Genomic DNA, 14,627 nt, shown 5'->3' with positions numbered 1-14,627 from the left:
AAACCCTGGCATGAAGCCATCCCACACTGGGACACATGGTGACACTTGTCACTCAAGAAAACTCCACCCGTGTCTGAATGTGTCACTAAACACGAGACAGAAATTGCTCTCTCTTCTCTACCTCCTTAGCAGCCACCCCCGGCCACGCCAGGAAAATAAGATCCCCCCTCTCCCTGTGGGGGCCGTCCCCTCCTGACACCTGTCATCTCTCCGGGGAGTCAAGCAAACTCGGGGGAGCTGTTTGGGGTGACGGGCCGTGGGCTAGAGTTACTTCCCTCAGCTGGAGCTGTTTTTATCTGATTCTAGGGGAGGCTGCGTGCTCTGATGCCGCTTCCTCGAGAGCAGCCAGCCGCCAGCCTGCTCTCCTCTTGGCCTGGAGGATGCTGTCTTCACACAGCAGAAGGTTCTGACTTTCTGGATAAAACCAGATCTGAGCCCACACCTTGAAAACACAGAGGCTGCCAAACGTGAAAGGAGCAGCAAAGGTCCAGGTTGGGGCCAGGAAGAAAGGAGGGGGAAGAGATAGACACTGCCAGGTGTCCAGAAAGTGCAACCCCGCCCCAGGCAGCTCATCAGAGCTAAGGAGTGGACAGCGGGGTAGGATCAGGCCAAGGAGAGAACCCACCCCTGAGTCAGGGCCAGAGTGGGCTAGGGGAGCCAGTGGCTGGAAGCAATTCTGTCTCTCCCAGGATGCCGGTTTGCTCTCCGGGCCACAGGGACCCTGAGGCCCACTTCCTAGCAGGACTGTCATTAGAAAGCCCAGCGGATGGGGTAGGTGGGCCACTGCCCCAGGTGGAGGGTTGTAGGAACAGAGACTATGCAAGCAGCGGCTCGCAAAGGGGCTCACGGTGGAGCGAGGGACCTGTCCTGCGGCCGGCTCCCCAAGCCTTTGGGGAAAAAGCCCAGACAGGCCACTCCTCCAGCCCTGGCCAAATTCTGACTGAGCCCCTGATGGATAGGAAATGCCCCTTGGAGAGAAACACACCCAATGGCACAAAGTCCAGTCAGGCCAAAAACTTGGCTTTGGGCCAGTCCCACATTTTAGCGATTCCTACATTAGAATGAAAATGAAAAGAAAACAGACATGTAAATGTCCATCTCGTCCCTGTCATGTAGGTCTCCGTTCTCTTAACTTCTGATGGATCTTGAATCAGACAGCTTCTGTTGGCTCCCGGCTCTGTAACAGTCACTTACAGAGGTGTCTTAAAGGGCCTGACCGTCCCTTTGCAACAGGAGAAATCCCTGTGTAACACCAACAGTATCACCTGAATGCATCTGTTTGCAAGAAGGATTTTCAGAGAGAGGGCCAGCACCCCATACAATTTTGTTTTCTCTTTCTGTTTTTTGCAATCCTAAAACCGCCAAAGCTCTCAAATGGTGACTTTTCTCCCATAGCTTATTTAGTGGCAAAATCTGACCTGTACTGAGGTAAGGCTATTTACAGTTTTATTGATCCTAATTAGTCTGACTATTCACATGTTTCTTTGCAGAAATGGTCACGTGTTTGATGGTGGTGAGCTGTTCCAGACTCTGCCGGGCTGTAAGGAAATGTATGGCAAACATCTCTTATTCTCCTCCTCAGATCCAAAATTTGTCATGTCAGAGACCCATTCGGCCCCACGGATTTCAGAAAAAGGGGTGTGGACCCCAAATGGTGTTAAGTATGACGGGAAAGGCTGCCCATGCAAACCTAGGTTGGTAAATTGGTGTATGAACATCGGGCAATTCCAGCAGTTTCGCCCCGGGAATGGAGCCACTGCCCTCCTTCCCAGGGAAACAAAGGTCAAACGCACCCAGGCCTGGAGATTTCAGGGGCGAGGAGGTGAGGGCTGCGATTAGGGTCAGCAGACACCTGCGGAGATCTGTCCCCCTGACAGCTGAGGGCACAGCAGGCCTTTCCACGCTGGGCTGGAGTCTGTCCATCCTCACTCCCGCTGCCCCCAGGAGACCAATCTGGCAGGGGCTGGGGACCCGGAGGAGGTGTCCACTGCAGTCCTGCCCCTTGACGAGCCCTGCTCGTCTGGACAGGGCCACTGCTGCCTGGACTGGCGGCCCCTCGCGCCCTCGCAGTGGGCGGCGGGTGACGCGAAGCGGGCCGAGCCAGGGCGCTCCTGCCTCTCTCTAGGCATTCCCATCTCCATCCCACTCCCCACCCAACCCAGATGCTCTGCGTGTCTGCACTACAGGGCTTTCTGGAGCAGCGGGAGGAGCTGGTAGCCCTTAGAGCCTGCTGAGAGAAGCAGATGCGTGTTCAAAATAAATAATATTTTTAAGTCCCCTCTTTCCACTCCAAACCCGGGAAGCGGCAGAAGAGAACATGTGAAGACCCCGTGCCCGCCTCTGCCTGACGTGGCCCTCCAGGACACTGGGCTTCTCAGTGGCTCGCCCGGGCTCACAGCTGCTGTGGGATGCCCTGCTCCTTGTAGCCTGTAAGGAAGAAGCAGAGGAGAGATGGTCAGACACCTGGTTCCCTCAGCACTTCTCCAGGTGGTGCCCCCAGACTAGAATATGCTAGAACTTATTCACACAGAGGTGTAAATGACTGCCAAGGTCATTGGCTTTTAACGGGAAACAAAGGGATGAATGGAGAACAGTGGATCCTTGGGTTTAGTGGGGGATATATGAAAGGAGGGTGTCTGCTGCAGATCTGGTGGGGCTTGGAAGGTTATCACTGTGCTCCTGAATCCACACCCTTGAAGCTACTGCACAAAAGTGGCCCCAGCAGACTGGCCTGCTGTGATTTCCCAACGCGGAGCCTTGGGAGAAGGTACCAGGCAGGCTTCCCCAAGTGATGGGCATCTGGTGCATGTGGACCGAGAGGAGGAAAGAATTAAAAAGGAAGACAGCGTACACAAGGCAGGAGCCGAGTGTGCGTGCTCCATCAGCTGGACGCCTCTGACACAGGCCAAGGCGACGGATGGCTTCGAGCCTTTAAAGCCTTGGTGATGATTACGAGGACATGGGAAAAAATTGACCACTGTTGCTATTAAGGAACTGATGCTAGTTTATTTGAGCATGAAAGGGTATTGTGGGTTGTTTTTTTTTAAAGACATCTACTGGGCTTCCCTGGTGGCGCAGTGGTTGAGAGTCCGCCTGCCGATGCAGGGGACACGGGTTCGTGCCCCGGTCCGGGAAGATCCCACATGCCGCGGAGCGGCTGGGCCCGTGAGCCATGGCCGCTGAGCCTGCGCGTCCGGAGCCTGTGCTCCTCAGCGGGAGAGGCCACAACGGTGAGAGGTCCACGTACCACCAAAAAAAAAAAAAAAAAAAGACATCTACTGAAATATTTAAGGGTGAAATTATAAGTCTGGAATTTGCGGAGTGGTTACCCCTATTAGCTGGTAACTCAGCCCACAGAGGAGCATCAGTGGACTCACATGTAGTTTTTCTCTTTATTTACCAGATATTCATCAAATTTAGTTGTTCGGGGTAGAGGAAGATGTAGGGAATAATCGATGAAACCAGAGTGGCCATGAGTGGCTGATGGTTAAAGCCAATATGCGTGTTTGGGGCTCATTGTGCGAGGCCTTCTACTTGTGTCTATGTTTACACATTTTCCAAAATAAAAAAAAAAAAGAAGCTTCTGAAAATAGAAGCTTGTTGACCAATTGGGAGAGGGGGTGTTTGTGTGCATTGGGGGTGCAGGGCAGGACAGTGAAGGGGAGGCCCAAGGCAGCCCAGGCATGTGGCCTGTCATCCCCCAACAGACTCACCTTGGGAAACTTTGGAGCAACACAGGGTTATGAGGCAGCATGAGGAAGAGGAGAAAAAGAGAAAGGGAAAACAGTCTGAAAACAGAGGCCAGAGGGACTGCCTGAAATATAAAAAGAGGGAGGATGCACAGTGCGGCCCAGGAGATGGAAGCGGGCTGTGGCCAGTATTCACAGGGACCAGCCCCTGCGGCCAGTGGCCAGCCCCAGCAGGCGTGTGGACTTGGCTGCAGGAGCGCACAGAGAGCATCCTCCGCTCCCTGGGGGTCACACTCAGTGCGACACTGCCAAGAAGCTCTCTCCCCTTCCCTCCGTATCTCAGCCAAGGCCGCTCTTCTGCTCATCTCCTGCCCCTCACTCTTCTCCCACCCCCAACCCATGTTTGTCTTGAGATGGAATTCTGGATGGACCCCAAGAGGGATGAGTACAGGACAGGTTTAACTGTGACAACCTAAAGATGTTGAAGTGACCCATCCTGGCCCCAGCCCAGCTCTGTCTGAGCCACAGGGTTCGCCTTTTATGTGGACAGGAGTCACATATATAAAACCTATTGCTTTGGGAAAGATCCAGGTGGGGGATGGTAAACAGACTTTATCTTGCAGACATCTTGGATCCATTGATAGTGACTGCCTGAGCCCTGTGTTAAGAACATGTAAGACTATTCAGCAGAAAGTGTCATGACTGATTAGCAATGTCTGTCATGGGTATGGCAGTAGAGAGAGGCTCTCGTACAACTACCAAATATTTATTGACCCACAACCAATACAGGCTGTTGTTAACTGTTATTTGTTATTATTCATATAAATAGAGCAGTGGCCTTGTAAGTTCCTGATTTTAACTTCTACTTTGATCTATATTTCTCTGATTACCCTCTTAGGAGGTTTTTCTTGATGGTACATTTCTTGATGACACCCCAGGCAATGCCAGGTAAAAAAAAATCACCCTGTATTGTTATAATTGAAAAGTTCCCTTCATTTTCACAGGACGGGGCTGGAGTGACACCGGAAAGAACAGCCCCTTATCCAACTATCTACCAGGACAAATAAGTCAATTGTGGCTATTCTCTTCGACGTAGTCATCCTGGGATACACACACTGCATTGTTGCTCGGGGCAGTTCCAGCCCACAGCACCATCTCAACAGTGGCAATTACTCATCCTTTGAGGGTGGGCTTACTTTTTGGAGTAAGGGCAAAGGCACCCCTTGCTGAGATGGGTGAGCAGGTCTGGTGGCCAGGTGGGGTAAGTGGGTAGCGGTGAGGTGTGTTGGGTTTTCTGGTGCAGCCCTCAAGTCCATCCCCCAAACAGTGTTCTAAAAAATCTGACACAAAGACAGCATCCCTGGAACCAAGGAGGTGACCCACAGTGAAAGCTTGGATCGGGGCGGGGGGGGGGGAGGGTAGGAAGGGTGGGGAGGTGGGTTCCAGCACTTGATTAGCCTGGCGCCAAATACGGCCCCGACACCAGCCACAGAAGAGGGATTTCTGCTGAGTCAACAGCTAGGGTGGTGGAAGGTGAGGAAGTGACAGACCCCCATCTGCCCTTCTCGGGTCTCTGTTTCCTCCTTTAGGAGGTGATAAGGGGAGTTCTTGAAGCTGTCTCTAAGATCCAGACCCCTGTGGGTCCTGGTATCAAGCATGACCAAAAAAAGAAAACCAGAAAGCTCTCGGGATCAGATTAGGCATCAACACATTTATTGAGACCCACCCTGTGACACAGGCTTGTGCCGCTGTAACAGGAAATTTCCTTACTAACATGCCCCAGTGCCTGGCCAGACAGTTGTGTGATGAGGAGATGATGTAGTAAGAGGGGTCGGGGCTCCTATTGGGTGGAGATGGGGCAGCCGTCACAGGCTTTCCATCTGCCGCTGAGGACGCCTCTGAGAGCAGAGGCCCCTTCCAGTTTCCAACTGGGACCAAGGTCAGGAGCTTACAACAGGCCTCTCGGGAAGCACCCAACTCCCCCTGGGAAATTGTCAGACTTGGCTTCTCAGGACTCACAGGATGACAGGCAGCACTTCCGTCCAATTAGCGATGTTCTGCACCCCTCCCCACAAATGCAAGTGGTCCGTGGACAGGCCCATGGGGCGGGGCTCCCATGAGGGGCCTGCCTTGATCTCTGCCTGCTCTGCCCACTCTCCGACATCCTCCCTGACAGCAGCCCCTGCCCCGAGAGCAGCTCTCCACAGCAAGGAAGGACGGCTCCTCAGCTTCTCCCTGCCCAGTGTCCCCCTCCCTCTTCTCTGGCTGCCCCTGTCTCCCAGCTCTAACTTTGGGATGCCCTGGCAGTCCAGCATCCCAGGCAGGGGAGGAGCTGCTTCCAAGCAGCCTGTCTGACCAATCTACGGGCTCTGCCGAGCTCGCTCATGCTCAGGGACCTGCATTTTCTCCGGCCTGGTGGCTTACTTGGTCACTGACCCGAGCCTTGCTGGGCCCTGGCATCTGTGTGTGCCCTGAATCTTGGGTCCTCACAGGATCCTGAACTCAGACTGGGTCAACTAGGAATCATTCTAGATCGTTCTAGAGCCCCTGGCCCCTGGGCTTCCCCTCCTGCTTCTGCTGTCCTTACCTGGCACAGCTCACCTCTGGCATTGACATTCCACCTGTCAATGGTTTTGTCAGGTGTAGGACACAGTAGGAGCGTGGGGTGTGGGGAGAAGGGCAAAGTGCCTGAGGAGACGTGGTCCTTGTTAGGACCTGAGGCCTAATGAGGTAGACGGAACGTGTGACAATACAGGGACATGCACAGGGGCACAGGGTGACGAGTACGGCTGCTTAAAATATGTGTCTGTTTTAAGATCTCACTAGGTTATTTTTAAAATGTTAATCAAGTCTTCTCTGGTAGTTTTGTGTCGGGATCAAGTTTGTGTTAAGTGACTGGTGAAGGTCCACTGCATACAAATTAGGAAGAGTAAGGCTTTAGCATCAAGGAACGAAGAGCTTAGTTTAAAAGAAGTTGAAATTAGGCTGTTCTAGTTATAGAAAAAGTTACAGTGTTTCCTGAGGGCAAACATACCCAGTGGGCTTTTCCTTCTGTCTGGAAACGGCATGATGGAGCACAGGGGACCTGAGCTGACGCGGGCCACACCCCTGCTACCGCGGTTGTCAGCAGGACTGTTTCTGAGCTGAACGGGGGCTCCCTCCCTCCCTTATTCACGCCCTTCCCCTCCGGCTCAGGCCCCTCAGATTCCCTGCAGGCCTCGGGGCTGGGCGTGCGGGGAGGGTCCCGGAGGCAGATCGCCCTGCGAAGCCCCCATGCCCTGAAGCATCGCAAACACCCAGACCACCCTGGCCCCTGCCCCTCCCCCAGCCCTGCTCCCCGCATGCCGGCCCGCTCCAGCGGTTACTCACTGGCGAGGATGACCATGTCCATGCCCCAGAAGATGCTCATAATCCAGCCCACCATGACGATGGCCGTGAGCATCTGGATGAGGGCCGCGGCGATGTTCAGCCAGAAGACGCAGCACACGTGCCTGTCCGGGAGGTCAGTGCGGGCGCCACACAGCACGGTGAAGGCCGAGACGAACGTACCTGTGAGAGGCCGGAGGGGACAGCCTCCTGAGGGCGCTGCGAGACACAGCGGCACGTGCGCTCATCACTAGCGCACATCACAGCGGCACGTGCGCTCATCACTAGCGCTCATCACATGAACTAGCGGTTCACCCTCCGGGAGCTCCGAGAGAGCGGCCTGGGTGGCACCTTCCGGCTCAGGCCACCTCTGCTGCCCATACTAGAGATGCCAATGTCCCAGCCTGGAGGGGGCATGGCCTGGGGATGCCAAGGACCCAGCACAGTCCTGAGGCCTCTGGGGGAACACAGAGGTCACAGGACAATTGGTCCCTGCCATTAAGGAATGATGGTGCAGCCACTTGCAAGGACAACAGACAGCGGGTGGAAAGGGCACCAACCTCGTGTGGCAAAGATCCTCAGGGCCTAGCAGTTCAGAGGTAGGAGCTGCTGCCGCTGAGGTGACACAGAAGCCACCCACAGGGTAAATTCAGGAAATGACCCCCGGCACACATGCTGATGGCGGGTGCCAGCAGAGGGGAGAGAGCACAGGCCAGGGCATATCCTGAGGGGGCTCCCCCAAGCACCCCAGACCTGAAAGGGGAAGGACAGAGAGCCCGAGACTTACTGGGCAGCCACAAAGTACAGAGCAACGTGGTGGGTGTGTCCACGGTCTTTACCTCGTCCCAAACTTCCCAGAGCCCTGCGGGTACTATTGCTGCATTTACTGACATTTCTCTCCAGCCAGGCTTTTATCTACACGGGCTCTGAGCCCCTCAATGACCCTGCGAGGCAGCTGGCCTTCCTTCTATTTGTATGAGTTTCCTATGGCTGTTGTAACAAGTTACCACAAACTTAGTGGCTTAAAACAACGCAATTCTGGAGATAAGAAGTCTGAAATGGGTCCTCAGGGCTGGGTCCTTTCTGGAGGCTCTGGGGGGCCGGAGGTTCCCTGGCCTTTTCCAGCTTCTTGAGGCTGCCTGCATTCCTTGGCTCGTGGCTGTGTCATCAAAGCCAGGAGCTGCACTTCTCTCCTCTCTGACCTCAGCTTCCATCCTTACATCTTCTCTCTCTGACTCTGATCCTCCTGTCTCCCTCTTATAAGGACCCTTGTGATTCCATTGGGCCCACCGGATAATCCAGGGTAATTCCCACATTTTAAGACCCTTAACTTAGTTACATCTGCAAAGTCCTTTTTACCATGTAAGGTACCATATTTGCAGGTTCTGGGGACCAGGGTATGGACATTTTTGGCGGGGGTGGCATCCTTCTGCCCACCACACTAGCTTACATATTGTATTAACCAGGTGTTTCTGATGCTTTGATATCTGGGGCCTTGCTGACCCTGGAAAGACCCCCTCCCAGAGCTAGCCAAGTCCTAGAGATACTAAATGACTTTCTTACGCAAGCCAACCAATCCACAGCCCACACCCAAACTCCTCCTTTATGGACTCTCACACTCTGGGTCACTCCCTGCTACCCTAATCACCCAGAGCCAGGTACCAGACCACTAGGGCAGCCCCTACACCCCAGAGACCACTGAAATGGTTCAAACTAACCAATCCTAAACCTGCTTACCCTGTGTTGCCGTTCCTTCCCGTGGAAACCACAGTAAAGGCTCCTCCCCACGTGTTCCCCTCACTCCCTCTGCCTCCTAATTGTGCTTTCTTATTTGCCACCCCCAAAGTGCGGTGTGCCCCCTCCTCTTAGGAACTGTGAGTAACAAGCTATCTTTCCTGCAAACTATTATATATAGAATGGATAAACAACAAGGTCCTACTGTATTCAGTATCCTGTGATAAACTATAATGGAAAAGACTATGAAAAAGAATATATATATGTATAACTGAATCACTTTGCTGTACACCAGAAATTAATACAACTTGGTAAATCAACTATACTTCAATAAAACTTTTTTTAAAAAAGGAATGTTAAAGAGAAAAAAACTATCTTTTCAGTGGCCATGATTTCCTGATCTGTTGGCCTCACCATACCTAACTAACAATAAAATCTACATTTTAAATCATGCACACACACACAATCAAGAGTTAAGTATCTTATCCAAGGTCACACTCACAGGTGGGCATTGACCCCACCGCTGTCTGACGCGGATGGCCATGCTCTGTCATCCTGACCTCACAGGTGAAGTGACCTGGGAGAGCGGGTCCAGATGAGAACGCAAGCCACTTGGGAAATCAGCCCATGATTCTCACGTTCCTACTTCTCATACTTCCTGCTCCTTGAAGAAGCTGCTCAGCAGGCGGGATTGGGGTGGACGGAGTGGGGGGAGCTTTGATTCCCCTCCCTCTCTGCACCCTGGCTGCTGGTCCTTCTTTGCCCAAACTTGGTGGCTCCTACTGGCTTCCTAATGTGGCCTTTCCCTCAGCCCACACACTCGTGCCTCAGATCCAAGGCCGACCCCTGAGTCCACCAGGCTGATTTCTGATCCCAACCCTGCCCCGTCCTCCTCTTCATCCGAACAACTGCCACTGCTTGTGAGTGTTTCTGCCTCCTGAGCTACTGAGAACTCCTCTGAGGTCCCAGGTGGCATCCCATCCACCTTTCTGCCCCCAGCCCAGCACAGCGCCTGGTGAACAGCAGGTGGGATATGGGGACCCAAAGAAATGCAACCCGTGTGAAGTTCATCCTCAGACCACCTGCATCATCGCCTGCAGTATTTGTTTAAAATGCAGATGGCTGGGTGTCCGTCTGAGAGCTGGATGTCTAAGGGGTGGCCCAGGAATCTGCATTTCTAAGCAAGTTTCTCCTTCCACTCAAATAATGATAATGCCCACTAAAGTGTAATTACCAAGGGTTCAAGATCAACCAAACAGATTCAAGATCAAGATTCAAGTCTAAACAGCCCCTCTGTGTTCCTGACGCAGCGCCAGGGGTGGCCCTCTGGGAGATTTGGGGAGGCAAATGCTGTTCTCCCACTCTCACCAAATGGACAGTCCGGTATTTTTTGGTTTCTAAAAATTTATTTATTTATTTATTTTTGTCTGTGTTGGGTCTTCGTTGCTGTGCACGGACTTTCTCTAGCTGCGGCGAGCAGGGGGGTACTCTTCGTTGCAGTGCGCAGGCTTCTCATTGGGTGGCTTCTCTTGTTGCGGAGCACGGGGTCTAGGCGCGCGGGCTTCAGTAGCTGTGGCACGCGGGCTTAGTTGCTCCACGGCATGTGGCATCTTCCCGGACCAGGGATCGAACCCCTGTCCCCTGCATCGGCAGGCAGACTCCCAACCACTACACCACCAGGGAAGACGGACAGTCCGTTTTGTCAGCAGGGTGTTGAGTAGACTGAAAGTGTCTGAGATGACTAAGACAAAGAGCTGAAAAATGATGGGGACACGAATTCAGGGCTTGGTAGTGGGCACGGGAGGAAACAGGACATAGGGACCATGAGAAAATGTGCGCCACCATCCTTCGCCTCTGCTCGTGTATTATGCTGTGGGATATGAGATGAACACAAGCTGACACCATTAAAAAAGAGAACACCACTGAAGTAGAAAGATGGTAGAAGGTGAACACAAGCACGTGGGGGAAATATCAAGTAAAATTAACACAGATATCATCTACTGCACACCCACAGTGTGCTGCAGCATGTTACCTTCTCCTAACCACACTACCTCTAATCCTTACGACAGTTGGATAGCGGTTCCCACCTTATAGAAGGGGAAACCAAAGCTCAGAAAGGCTAAGTGACTTGCCCACATAGCAGAGTGCAGATTTAAACCCACATCTGTCTAGTGTGGAAGGCTGAGCTCTTTTCAGTCTAGGAGGTTGCATCCTTACATTAAAAATTAAGGAAAATTATGGAAAACAGTATGGCCCTTCACAAAAAAATTAAAAATAGAGTCACCATATAACCCAGCAATTCCACTCCTGGGTATATACCCAAAAGAACTGAAAGCAGAGTCTCAAAGAGATATTTGTACACCCATGTTCAGTGCAGCATTATTCACAATAGCTGAAATGTGGAGGCAACCCAAGTATCTACAGATGGATGAACAGACAAGCAAAATGTGATCTATACAGACACTGTAATATTATTCATCTTTAAAAAGGAAGGAAGTTCTGACACAGGCTACAACATGGATGAACTTCGAAGATATTATGCTAAGTGAAATAAGCGAGTCACAAAAAGACAAATGTCTGATGTCACTTGTATGAGGTACCTAGAGTAGTCAGATAATAGGAAGAGAAAATAGAATGGTGGTTGCCAGGGGCTGGGGGAGGAAGAAATGAGGGGTTATTATTTAATGGGTACAGAGTTTCAGTTTTGCAAGATGAAAGAGTTCTGGAGACGGATGGTAGTGATGGTTGTACAACAATGTGAATTTGCTTAATGCCACTGAACTGTACACTTTTTTTTGTTTTGTTTTTTAAAATTTATGTATTTTATTTATTTATTTTTGGCTGTGTTGGGTCTTTGTTGCTGCGCACAGGCTTTCTCTAGTTGCGGAGAGCGGGGGCTACTCTTCGCTGCGGTGTGGGGGCTTCTCTTGTTGCAGAGCTCGGGGTCTAGGTGTGCAGGCTCAGTAGTTGTGGCTCGCCGGCTCTAGAGCACAGGCTCAGTAGTTGTGGCGCACGGGTTTAGTTGCTCCGCGGCATGTGGGATCTTCCCGGACCAGGGCTCGAACCCGTGTCCCCTGCATTGACAGGCGGATTCTTAACCACTGTGCCCTGTGGAAGTCCCGTGATTGGATTTATAATATAAAAACATCGTTTTAATCTATTCAACCAGAAGTTTTTAAAAATGATTTTAGCACCCTTTCATATGAAGAGGTGTTAATTACTTTAAATGAGTCTTACCCGCTAAAGAACGGACCCTGTCCAACAGCGACGGGTTAGTTCTAACTTATTGCATGAGCACAAACCACGAGCCCGTGCTGGGCCCTGGGAATACAGAGTGCAGCAGGAGATGGGGCTCGGCCGGGTCCCTCTCCGGGAGCTCACATTCTGGTGGGGACACTGGGTCACAAAAGGAACAGTGACGAATCTTGTTTGGTTTATCAGAAAAGGCTTCACAGAAGAGAACATGAAGTGGGGAGAGGTCTGGAAAGCTGACGGGAAACATTCAAGGGGAGGAAGAGGGGAAGTGCATCCCAGAGATGACCCAGTGTGTCCGTCTGGAAGCTCAGAGGGTGGCAGGGGACTTTGAGGGCACAGGGAGCTGAGCATAGGGTGCAGCGTTCAGGGCAGGGATGAAAAACGGGGCTGGAGGTGGGCAGGGGTCAGACTGCAGAGGGCCCCGAGGGACTTGCTGTGGGGCCCAACTTCCTCTTCTAGGCAACACGCGGCCCCAGGAAGGGTTTCAATGGGGAATCACAGACCAGGGTTTTGACTCCCAAGGGGAGGATGGGGCAGAAGGGGTGAGGCAGAGGCTAGGAGATGAGATGAGATGAGGTGGGCAGGGAGGCATGGCAGTGGGGAGGGGAGGCGGAGAAGGACCCCCAGGAGGGGATGGTGTCCCGGGGATTGGGGGACCTGCTCCACGTCAGGGAAGGGAGAAGGGGGCACAGGTGGGTCTGGGTGTCTGGTTTCCCACATTATGTGATGAGGGTTGAGCCACGAACCAGGTACGGAGTCCAGCGAGGGTTGTGCCCACGGGCTGAGCAGAGCCGAGCTGGAGACAGAGGCTGAGGGTAGCACAAGTCACCAAATCGAATGATGTCACCCGGGGGGTCATGAAAAGACCCAGGGGGACATTAAGACCACAAAGGGGACAGAGCCGGGCCGATCCGAGAGGTGAGGGAGAGTGTCCCAGAAACAGAGTCTCAGGGAAGAGAAGCTGGTGGACAGGGTCACTTACCGCAGAGATGGAGAAGGGACAGCGGGGTCCCGGGTCTGATTAGGTCACGAGCAGCCTCGGGGGGGGGGGCTGAGAGGATGATGAGGAGAGAAGAGAATGTCAGAGGTTTGAGGGGAGAATGAGGTGAGGGTTTCAGAACACAGACGAGGACCACTGTCTCAGAAGTACTTGGGAGAAACTTCAGCTTGTCTGTCTGCTGAGAAGCCGCCAGAGAGGGAGAGGATGAGGACATAACCAGATAGAGGGTAAGTGGGTGGCGAGGTTCTCGATAAGGTGAGAAGGTGAGGGGTGAGGGGGGAGTCTACAGCAGATTTCCCAAACCGGTTTGCGCATTAGAATTCTCCAACTGAGGTTCATGCAGATGCAGGTCGCAGAGCTGCACCTCCAGACCACCAAGGGCACAGTGACGCATCCAGGGATAGGTCCAGGGATTGCTTGTTTGAAAGGACGAAAGAAACAGTCCCCCAGCTGATTCTAACTCACAATCAGGTTTGAGAATCCTTCTCCAAGGGGCGGAGAGACTGGTTTCCTGGTTACAGAACCGGAAAACCACAGAACCTTGTAGGAAATTAGTCCGTAATTCCGACCTTTCACTCTGTCCCACAGCATCCGCCACGTGACCCGGCGCTGAGTCAGTGGAGGTTACCCTCTGCAGCAGAGGCAGGGGCCTGGCCATAATGTTTCTGGAGGTGTCAAGGCCCGGCCAACACTAATTGGCACAAAGGAAAAGGATGGTAATGAATTGAACTGTCAACCCCCAAAATCAGTGTGCTCTAAGACACCTGCAACTTAGGCATGGACATGTGCTTTGCATGTCCTACAGGATCCTGAGAGAGAGAGGAGGGTGGGAGAAGCCTGAGGAGGACTCCACCCTCACTGCACAGAGATTTACAGCAAAGACCCCCAAGGACTTTGCAGCCATAGCCCTCTCTGGCCACCATGGATCTGCCGAGGTCACTGGCTTCCCCGAGGAGCTCAGGGCTCAGGCCCCAGGCGCAGGCAGTGGGGAGGGGAAAACATCCCTCCACTTCCATCCTGGATATCCCAAAGCGTCCTGGGGGAGGGCTCCTGGTTCCCCCGCTCCCCCGCCACTCTTCTGTCAGGTGCCAGAAGTGGGCTGACGGTTTCCCATCAGCAGAGGGACTGGTTCTGCTCTATAAGATTGAGCCTGGGGGCTGAAATCGTCCTTCATGAGCCCCATCAGGTTCAGCTTGTCACATGACTCACGTGAGAGAAGTAGAAGGTTCTGGGCTCAAGGGGGGCTCTCAAGGCCTCTTGAACTCAGGGGGAGAAGGGCAGAGCTGTCCTCTGAAGAAGTTGCTCCCCAGAAAATGCGCTCCCCTGGGACGGAGACCAGTAAGTCCAGCTGGATCCCAGCCATCACCTGCAGCTGGCTCTGTGGTCATTAAGATGTGCTACTCGTCAGTGGCCGAGACGTACATCTGGATCCCCTCCATCATTCCTCCAGGGAGGGCTGGTTGAGCACAGCTCTCTTACCAGCACAACCTTGAACGTGAGCTTCGGGGGAGGGGAAGGAAATGTAAGGGAAGGCTTGGCCCGGACTTCACAGCTGATTTGGAAGGACAAGCCACACCGTACAA

At 52.9% G+C, this 14,627-nt stretch overlaps 1 protein-coding gene across 1 annotated transcript in view; it reads right to left on the bottom strand.

The window, feature by feature from the left end:
• Window positions 1-2,306: 2,306 nt before the first annotated feature.
• Window positions 2,307-14,627, bottom strand: part of STUM (stum, mechanosensory transduction mediator homolog) — a gene marked incomplete at its 5' end in the record, with an annotated part of 60,185 nt that continues 47,864 nt past the window's right edge. Inside the window, 2 exons of the mRNA XM_082832478.1 lie at window positions 2,307-2,427; window positions 7,059-7,238. Of these exons, the coding sequence (XP_082688604.1) occupies window positions 2,393-2,427; window positions 7,059-7,238 (215 nt within the window). The 3' untranslated portion in view covers window positions 2,307-2,392. The remainder of the gene's footprint in view (window positions 2,428-7,058; window positions 7,239-14,627) is intronic.

The sequence above is a fragment of the Leucopleurus acutus genome, assembly GCF_964270905.1.
Source record: "Leucopleurus acutus genome assembly, chromosome: 2".
In the NCBI taxonomy this organism is placed as follows: domain Eukaryota; kingdom Metazoa; phylum Chordata; class Mammalia; order Artiodactyla; family Delphinidae; genus Leucopleurus; species Leucopleurus acutus.
The sequence above is the reverse complement of the archived record's forward strand: the minus strand, read 5'-3'. Positions and strand labels throughout refer to the sequence as shown.